Genomic DNA, 9,921 nt, shown 5'->3' with positions numbered 1-9,921 from the left:
ATGAAAATTACAGACCTCTGTCATCATTTTAAGTGGGAGAACTTGCACAATCGGTGGCTGACTAAATAATTTTTTTGCCCCACTGTATTCTGTGTAAACATTTTTTTTATCCAAGTACCCCGAAATAAGAGTGAAGCATTTTTAGATTTTAGATTTTTCATCAGTCCCCGTGGGGCAATTAATTTTCACTGACCGTACATTTAGACAATAAACATTACACACCACGGACAAAAATAGCAAACAGACATCATACATGACAGTGACAGCGCCAACACATTTAAAGACTTGTCATACAGGTTTGAATAAAGATGTATAACACATCACCGACTGGCATGATTCATGACTACGTTTCTCGTTTATCGCTGTTAAATGGTTTTGGACATAAACGCGATAAATTTATTTCCGCAAAGTCTTGGCCGGAACCCTTAATTCTAATTTCTTTTATTAAAATGTATCTTTTTAAGATTAAAACCTCGTTTGCAAGAATGACCTGGCCAAGAGGTCAGCAAAAATGGGTTTATAAAAAATACATATAACTACAAAAAAAACAGGAGCAGACATGAAAAATTCATATTTTCATAGCTAAAGCCTTACAACCTGTTTACGAATTTTTAACTAAAGTTTTTAGACATTACAAAAGCCCTCTATACAAGAAGTCTTCAACAGGCAGTTTGCGACCCCTTAGGATTTGCAGTAGTACTGCAGGGTGGTCCATCCATCAAGTCATCCATTTCTGCCACTTATCCGAGTCCGGCTCTCGGTGGCAGCAGTCTAAGCAGGGATGCCCAGACTTCCCTCTCCCCGGCCTTCTAGTTCCACAGGGGGGACACTCAGGCGTTCCCAGGCCAGCTGTGAGACATAGTCCCTCCAGCGTGTCTTAGGTCAACCCAAGGCCTCCTCCCAGCTTCACATGCCCGAAACACCTCACCATGCAGGGAGGCGTCCAGAGGCATCCATATTAGATGCCCGAGCCACCTCAGCTGGTTCCCCTCGATGTGATGGAGCAGCGGCTCTACTCTGAGCCTCTCCAGGATGACCGAGCTCATCACCCTATCTCTGAGGGTAATCCCAGACATTCTGCGGAGAAAAACTCCTATTGAGGGTATAAATCTGGTCCTGTTACGAAGAGGATGAAAACCACATTTTTCCATGTAAATCCGAGGCTCCATTAACGGCCAGACTTTCTTCTCCATCCCCCTGGAATAGACTTTCCCCGGGAGGCTGAAAAGTGTCATCCTTCTATTATTGCAACACATCCTCCGGTCCCCCCTTCTGGCAATCCAGAGGTACTGCCCCAGACTTCCACGCTATGTTGACACTATGTGTCTCTAGGATTCAGGAGATCCTATATTCCTTCCACCAATCAACTATATCCCCGGTCGTTGTCAGCAGGTTTCCGCCCCCACTATGCTCAGTGTGGACATGGCACTGCTTTCCCCTCCTGAGGCGTCAATTAGTTTGTCAAAATCTCTTTGAGGCCGACCGAAAATCCTGGTCCATGGTTTGATTGATTGATTGATTGAAACTTTTATTAGTAGGTTGTACAGTACAGTACATATTCCGTACAATTGACCACTAAATGGTAACACCTGAATACGTTTTTCAAGTCGGTGTCCACGTTAATCAATTCATGGTGTCCCCAAACTCCTCCCAAACTTAACTTTTTCCTTCTTCCACCTCCGAGGTCGCGGCTTGCTTGGCCTGTCGGAACTTGTCAGCTGCTTCGGGAGTCCAAGAGGCGAGCCATGCGCGGTTGGACTCTTTCTTCAGCTTGACGGCTGCCTTTATCTCTGGTGTCCACCACCGACTTCAGGGGGTTTGCCGCCATGACAGCCACCAACCGCCTTGCAACTGTTGTAAGCACAATACCAATGGGCGTAATTTGCAAAATGCGCAACTGCATTTTGCAAATTTAATGTCAAATCAAATCAAATGTTTATTGGATTCATCACTATACAGTGTACATCCAGGACTAAACTACTGACTAAACTACTACCAAGTGTGGATTCAGGCCGGGTGTCCTATTTCAAGTTCCAGGTAACCCTACATTATTATATTTTATAAATAGTAAACCAAGTTCTGGTAGCAGTTTAGTCAGTAGTTCTGTCGTGGATGTACACTGTATAGTGATGAATCCAATAAACATTTGATTTGATTTGATTTGACATTAAATTTGCAAAATGCGGTTGCGCATTTTGCAAATTGCGCGCCATTGGTATTGTGCTTACAACACTACCACAGCTCCAAACAGCAGCAGCAATGGCGGAATCCAGCCCATTTGGACTCAAAGTTCCCTACCTCCCTCGGGATGCAATTGAAGCTCTGCAGGAGGTGTGAGTTGAAAATCTGGCGGACAGGAGCGTCTGCCAAAATGTTGTTACACTGTCAAATTTGACCAGGATTTCACAGCATTTAACAGCATTGTTTCACAGTAAAATTCTGGACTGAAAATGTACTGTAACTTTATAACAAATGACTGTAAAAATTACAATATCCTTATGTTTCAGAGCATTTAATAGTATTGTTTCACAGTAAAATTCTGGACTCAAAATTTACTTTAACTTTATAAGAAATGACTGTAAAATTTACGATATCTTTATATTTCACAGCAATTAACTGTTATTTTGCAGTAAAATCCTGTAGTCCTCCGTAATATCACAAAAAATTACAGTCAATTTAAACTGATTTGTCTCTTCAGGGACTCCGTGGACCCCGTTGCCCATCTGTGTACAGTCAGTGGCGGCGTGCTGTTAAAACGTGAGCGTAATTAACAAAAAATGTACAACACTTAATAATAATTATAATTAACTGTATTTTCAGAGCTCAGCAGTTACAATACATTTTTGTAAAGATATTTCACTGTGAATTACTGTAGTGAAAGTAATGCAATTATTATCCAGTAATTTGCTTTGAATTTTCAAACAAAATCTTTACAGTCTAAGCTGTTACAGAGCATACGTAAAGTCATGCAGCGTTTCACTTTTACACATTTTGTTATGTGACAACCTTATACTAAAATATAATTATTATTGTTATTACTTTTTACCCCAAAATTGTAGGGCTGTTAATGAATCGTTGCCCCAGTCTAAGGTCAAGAGGGCTCTGGAGCAAGTTTTCATGCAAGATTCATCTTTCTCTATATCATTGGTGTCAAACTCTGGCCCGCGGGCCAAACTTGGCCCGCTGTGTAATTTCATTTGGCCCTTGAGGCAATATAAAATTAACACTAGAGTTGGCTCGCTGGGATTATACAGCGGCGGTGTCGCTGTAACACCCCATTCACCGCTAATACTCATACTTGCCAACCCTCCCGATTTTCCGGGAGACTCCCAAATTTCACTGTCCCTCCCGAAAAACTCCCGGGGCAACCATTCTCCCGATTTCCACCCGGACAACAATATTGGGGGCGTGCCTTAAAGGCACTGCCTTTAGCGCCCTCTACAACCTGTCGTCACGTCCGCTTTTCCTCCATACAAACAGCGTCACATAATATATGCGACTTCTACACACAGGTATGTGAATGCAAGGCATACTTGGTCAACAGCCATACAGGTCACACTGAGGGTGGCCGTATAAACAACTTTAACACTGTTACAAATATGCGCCATACTGTGAACCCACACCAAACAAGAATGACAAACACATTTTGTGAGAACATCCGCACCGCAACACAAAAGAACAAATACCCAGAGCCCCTTGCAGCAATAACTCTTCCGGGACGCTACAATATAAACCCCCCGCTACCAACAAACCCCTCCCCCTCATTTATTTTCAAATGTATTAGCCTGGGGAAAAAGTTAATGTTGATATTTACCTCAGAAGGCTGCAAATAGAAAAGAGGCATTCCATTTTTATAAAAAAATTATTTAATAGGCCATTGATGTTTTTTTTCGTTTTTTGAAAGTTGATTTTGCACTATTAAGTTATATAAGCGTTGCTTGTTCCATAAGGATCAATAAAGTACTTTCTATTCCATCAATAAAGTACTTTCTATTCTATTCTATTTTATTCTATTCTATTCAGTGTTAAAGCAAATCAGTGTAGTAAACTGAGCAATAATTATTGATATTTTATTATTATTATTATTATTTGAAACTCGATTTTGCATGTCACTATAAAGTTATGTAAGCCTTGCTTGTTCAATATTCAATGCACAACTTGTTTGGGTCCCTATTAAAAGGTTAATTTGTTCAACCTTGGCCCGCGTCTTTGTTTAGTTCAAAATTTTGGCCCACTCTGTATTTGAGTTTGACACCACTGCTCTACATCCTGACTAGTATGTCCTCTAGCTGAAAAACATCCCCTTTGCATTATGCTTCAATGTAGAGATGCAGGTGATTCTTCATATCTCCAAGGTCTTTAAGATGGATCTATTTGATAAGAAAAATTCAATGTGTATAGGAAATTACATGCCGATTTTTAGCATCCCTACATAGTGTGAGTGTGTGGTCATGGACTATCAAGTCCATTGCATCATGTACATTATGTACACAGTGACTTATTTGGTTCTTTGACCAAAATTGGAAATGCAGTACGGTACTTCCCTCCTCCCAGTGTGGGTTATAAATGTGAGGAAGCTGGTTTATGTTTTATTCTTCACACACTATAGGAGAAGAAAGAATGCTCTCAGAACTTGCATGAGTGTGTGGTTTGTTTCCGGACGTACAACACGGGCCTGAGGTGCCCCCTGCAGCTGGACTGTGGGCACAGCTTCTGTGAGAGCTGCCTGCTGGCCCTCTCCAGCCTCTCCAATGAGGTGTACTTAGGGTCAGCCTGTGGGGTCATTGTGTGTCCGTTCCGCCGGTGCCACCTACGTTACGAAGGTGACAGGGCTAAGACAAGCCTAAGAGTAGCCAAAAGAATTCGTAATCTGTTGTTGACTTAAGGGGTCATGGAGAAGGAGGATGAGGCAGAGGACGGGGAGGACAGTCAGGTGGGAGCAAGTGAGCACCAATCCTTTCTGCTGTCTAGGAGCGCAAGGATCCAGAAATCTTGCAAGAAAGCTTGGAAGAAGTTTAACATGTCAGCTTTCATTTGGTCTTCAGGACAACACAGCAGCTTTGACGTAGGCTATTTTATTTAACTCTACTTTCTTTATGAAGAATATTCATTGTGATGCAAGCCGAGTGGGCTCATTGTGCACTTTGAATGCACCACATATGACATGTTTTACACAAAATCCAAGTTAAACTGATTGAGCCTGTATTTAAAAAATCTGTATTTAAATAATAATATATCTAGAACTAGATGTATTGGATGAGCATACCTTAACTGACAGCAGAGGCAAAGTTACTGCAGAAAGTAGGCCAGGTGAAAAGCATTGCCTCCAATCAAACTCCTGAGCGGCACCACAGCAGCGACACTCCTTGTCTGCTTGACAGGTAAAATAACTGCAGCAGAAACTACAGATTAAGATGCTCATCATGCTACATGTCACCAGGTAAATTTGCAAGGGGGTTGGTGCAATTGTATTATTATCACCAGTGGCAGCAATACTCCAGTGTTTTATGTCACCATCTGCAGACTGCTGTTTGTCGTTATGCTGGTCTGTGCAGCTGTCATGTCAATGATCATGTGTTCTCCCCCTGGAAGAGGTGAGCCCAAAACAGGCCACAATCTGTTGGCGCCACACAGAGCTCTTCAACTATCATGATCATTTTGTTTCAGACATGCTTAACATGTTACATTTACAAGTTTCACCAGCATTTTTTAAAGATGAGTTAAGGTCTAGCAATTGATTGATAGCTTAGTAAAACAAAAGCTGCATTTTATACTCATCAAAACGGAGTACCTTTATTGTACACTACTCACAAAAGTTAGGGAGGTTGGGCTTAGGGTGAAATTTTCCGGATGAACCTAAAAGGCACCATAACCTTTTATAGGTGACCCTAGCTAAACCTCTGATTGAAAATGTCCAACTGTTGATAGTTTCACTACTTTTTGCACAGCATAAGTACTGTTATACAACAAGGAGCTGGACAGCAAAACTCCCAACAGGTGTGTGATTCAACAGTCTAAAAGAAAAACATTTTGTCACTGGTTATTCATCTGTATCTCTGTGTCACAGATTGATGTCAATCTGTGACACTCTGAGCTCAGTGGCTTGTTTGAAGCCTCACAAACACACAATGGCAAGGTACTGTTGGTCACTTATGTGTTGTTTTTGTCTCAGGAAGTCAAAATGTGAACAGCAGGGACCAGAGCAGTGGTACTAACCTTTTTGACCTTGGGGCCCAATCTTTTTTTTTTCTTACTAAAGAGCTGCCACACAAATATAAACACTCAATTCGTAATCTTACTCTTGGTTTTAATTGTATTCAATAATTGTATTTAACCTTCTTATAGTTTAACAGTATACACCTTGACAAATGATATAAATGCATGTATTAATCACAAACATTATGGAGGCTTATGTCAAGCTGATTACAAAAATAAATTCTAATCAAATATACTGCAAGAGAAGGTACTCATGAAACTGATGAAAAATAAATGTACATAAAGTACACGGCACTAAATTAAATACATTCTCACTGAATCGTTAATAAATGATAATAATGTCTCTTAAATAAACTGTTAAGATTAAAGTGCAAATGAAAATACAGTTTCACCACTTCAGTCATATTTGTGCTGAAGAAACTTCTCTAAAAGTTTAGCTCTAGGCTTCCTGTGTTAGTTTTTGATATTGTCATTACTGCCACAAGTGATGAAAAAGTGTATTACAGCTGCATACCAGACCACAGCTGTGAAACTGATATTTTTTGGCAGCCCAACAATTGTTAGAGGACTGTTTAAATACATAATCTAATTGAAGCAGGACATGTATTGTTCCATTTATGGACCACACACCTGTTCAGCTCCTTGTCAGAGAACAGAAAGTTGTGCATACATTTTTGAAACATTGAATATTGGACATTCAAAAGTTTAGAGAAGGCCAACTTAAGTTCAAATACGAATATTATGTTTCACCTGAAATTTCACAGTGTATCCCGAACTTTGTAATTGGAGTGGAGTACAGTAGGAAGGGAATTTATACAGCCCCATCTGTCAGTTTATCTGACACATGAAACATAACAAATTGGGGGTGGTGCACTATCTAATGTAGCTGCCAGATGGCATTACAGTGTTGAATATCTTAAATGGTTTTTTGCAGCTATTCCAACTTTGACCACAGGGTCAGTTGCTAGTTAGTGGCTCTTTTCATCAATTTGATCAGACTGCATTTTCCTCTAACTCCACACCCATCCTTCCTCTCACGTGAGATCCACACAGGAATGGGGCCGTAGGAATAACCTTCCTACTGTAGCTTGTGCTATGTTAAAGGAAAAATAATAAAATACCATCTCATAATAATCCCCCATTTATCTCAGTTAATTGGTTCCAGACATCACTGTGATGAATGAATTCCCACAAAGTAAGAATCAATCATTTTAAATCAAATATATTCAGGAAGCATAAAAAACCTTTATGAACATCTAAATACGTTTTTCAACACTATGACAGCTCCCTAAACTTAAAAAAAAAACCACTCTTTAGTCACTTTTACACTCTCTTAATCCAATGTACTAATGCTATTGAGGCTGAGCCAATCAGTGCTGAACACTGATTGGTGTTTTTTAGTGGCCAATACTAGTGTAATGTTGATATTTTTAGTTCATTTAGCCACATTGTGTAACATTTTCATTGTAAATTCCCAGAACGTTACTGGCTAATAATTATATTACTTCACAGTAACATTTACAGTAATATACTCAAATTATCTTTACAGTAATTGCAGAGCTGTGGTTTTACATTTAATTACAATAAAGCTACAACTAAATGCTCTAACTTCACAACTGTAATTGTATACAGTTAATTAAAATACAATTAAAACTAGGTGCAGTGATTTTTATGGGGGAGGGGGGTTATTTACTTATGGTTTAACAGCATAAAGCCACCTACTCTACGAGTGTGCAATGTAGTCTCAAGACCCCCGTAGGAGTTTGAATTTACAGTAATTTGTTGTGATTTACAAAGGATAATGATCACAGTACTGTGAAGTAACAATTAATTCCGAGAAATATAAGGATAGCGTAACTTTTGCAGTAATTTGTTCTAATGTTATGTCATATTTTGATTACAGTATTTTACTGTGGAAAAAATATGGTCAAATACTGTAAAATCCTGTTGAATTTTTACAGTGCATTTTTATGCTTGAAAATGCTCAATTTAGGACCGAAAAATTGTTGAATATGCTTAAAAAAATAGACCTCCAAAAAGAATGTGGCGAGGGACAATTCTACAGATGGGAGAAGACTTAAATTAAATTAGCACACAAGTCCATCATGTGCCCTCTGCAGCAGTTACATGTGTTAATTGTTAATATATAACTACATCTAACCCATAATTTTCCATCCTGACAATTATTTTGCATCTTAAAAAACAAAAAAACCCCCAAAAAATCAGTTGCGCTCATTTTCTTCTAGCCAGTCCTGGAGTGAGAGTCCGAGGAGTGAAGAGGTCATTGTATTCTGCGTATCTGTCGCCCTCTTCTGGACGTCAATCAAGCCAGGGAGCTTTGAGTGCAGATTCCAAAGCAGACATGTCAGGATCCTCAAACCACCTTCTGCCCAGTCGCCCTCAGCACAGAGGACAAAGCAAAAGTATATACCCAGCATTCATCAGGAGACCAGCTCCTTTCATAGCTGGTCATTTGTCACATCAGAGCTCCAGGAACTCGACAGAAGATGCATTTGAAGATGTTTCCAGAGTGGACACTAGCAGAGGAGGTGGAACCACATGGAAAACATCATCTGGACGCTATATGAGTGCTTTGCTGTCAACTCCGGCAGGGCGTCACGGAGGTCACAAGGACAAAGAGGAGCTCTCATCCAGTGAGAGAGATGCCAGTTGGAGACCAACAAAAGTCCAGTCGTTTCTCTTCAAGGACTCAGAGCCACCTTTAGTTGCAATTAGTGCACAAGAATATCCAGCAAATAGACAGCAAGATGAAAAAGTTAAAGAGTACAGTCCTTATTTAGTGCAATCAGACAGTGAAGAAGAACATTTGCCACTTGTAGCTGCCATCTCTGGAGGTGTCACAGGTGCATCGTTAGGAAGCTTACTGCCTCCTGTTGCACATTTGCACTCAAGCAGCAAAAAATCATTCAGGTCAGATGCTATGACCACCAGAAGGCCTGTATCTGCAGAAAATAAAGGGTTTTTTAAACATGCTAACTGGGCATCCCCTATGGCCTTTCCTGGCTTCTCTCCAGCAAACAAAGGCCATACTTTCAAAATAAACAACGTTTATCCCTCGTTGTCATCAAAATACAGTTTCAGCCAAAGAAGAGCCTTTCCGTCCGGTCGGCAGAACACCTCAACTGTGTCCCAGCAAGCCAGAATCTTGGATCTCAGTCTGCTCAGGGGCTACAAAGAGATTCAAACCTTGGGCTTTTCACCTTTTAGCACTTTAAAACCAGCAGAGGTCACCAAATTGTCATCATCGAACAAGTCTGTCTTCCAACAGATTTTTGAAGGTTTGAAACCCTCTCAGTTGAGACATCTTAGTGCGAGCACAATTCCAAACCAGACGCAAAATGAGTTAAACAGCAAAGAAATGCAAAATGAAAAGCAAAGAGCAACGTTTTCACCCCCGTCACTCGGCTCTGTGGCCTCGTCAGCTTCTCTCAGGCCAGTGGGCGGCGCCAAAATAACTGAAAAGGGAGCAGGATTGAGCCCTAATGGCACATCAAGGAAGCTCGCTGAGAGGAGAGCCAGGCTCCTCAGCACTTTCACCAGCAGTACAGTTAGAGGCGTACGCGTCCGTGCAAACGACACCAACTTAAAATATTTCACAATGCCTGCTTTTGAGAACTGGCCCATAGTCAGGCGGCCCAAGAAACCAGCAAGTAAGAATGTCACATTGGAAAGCTTCACATCAAC

General features: G+C 40.6%; 1 protein-coding gene across 2 annotated transcripts in view; it reads left to right on the top strand.

The window, feature by feature from the left end:
• The first annotated feature begins 4,911 nt into the window (after nt 1-4,911).
• Nucleotides 4,912-9,921, top strand: part of LOC133559843 (uncharacterized) — a 5,317-nt gene continuing 307 nt past the window's right edge. Inside the window, exons 1-3 of one of the 2 annotated variants that reach the window (XM_061911858.1) lie at nt 4,912-5,440; nt 5,524-5,594; nt 8,463-9,921. The exon at nt 8,463-9,921 is cut by the window's right edge and continues 307 nt beyond it. In XM_061911858.1, the coding sequence (XP_061767842.1) occupies nt 5,415-5,440; nt 5,524-5,594; nt 8,463-9,921 (1,556 nt within the window). In that variant the 5' untranslated portion in view covers nt 4,912-5,414. The remainder of the gene's footprint in view (nt 5,441-5,523; nt 5,595-8,462) is intronic. The other variant, XM_061911859.1, reaches the window with a different exon arrangement.

The sequence above is a fragment of the Nerophis ophidion genome, linkage group LG10 (genome assembly GCF_033978795.1).
Source record: "Nerophis ophidion isolate RoL-2023_Sa linkage group LG10, RoL_Noph_v1.0, whole genome shotgun sequence".
Taxonomy (NCBI): domain Eukaryota; kingdom Metazoa; phylum Chordata; class Actinopteri; order Syngnathiformes; family Syngnathidae; genus Nerophis; species Nerophis ophidion.
This window is presented reverse-complemented; position numbering and strand designations above follow the sequence as displayed.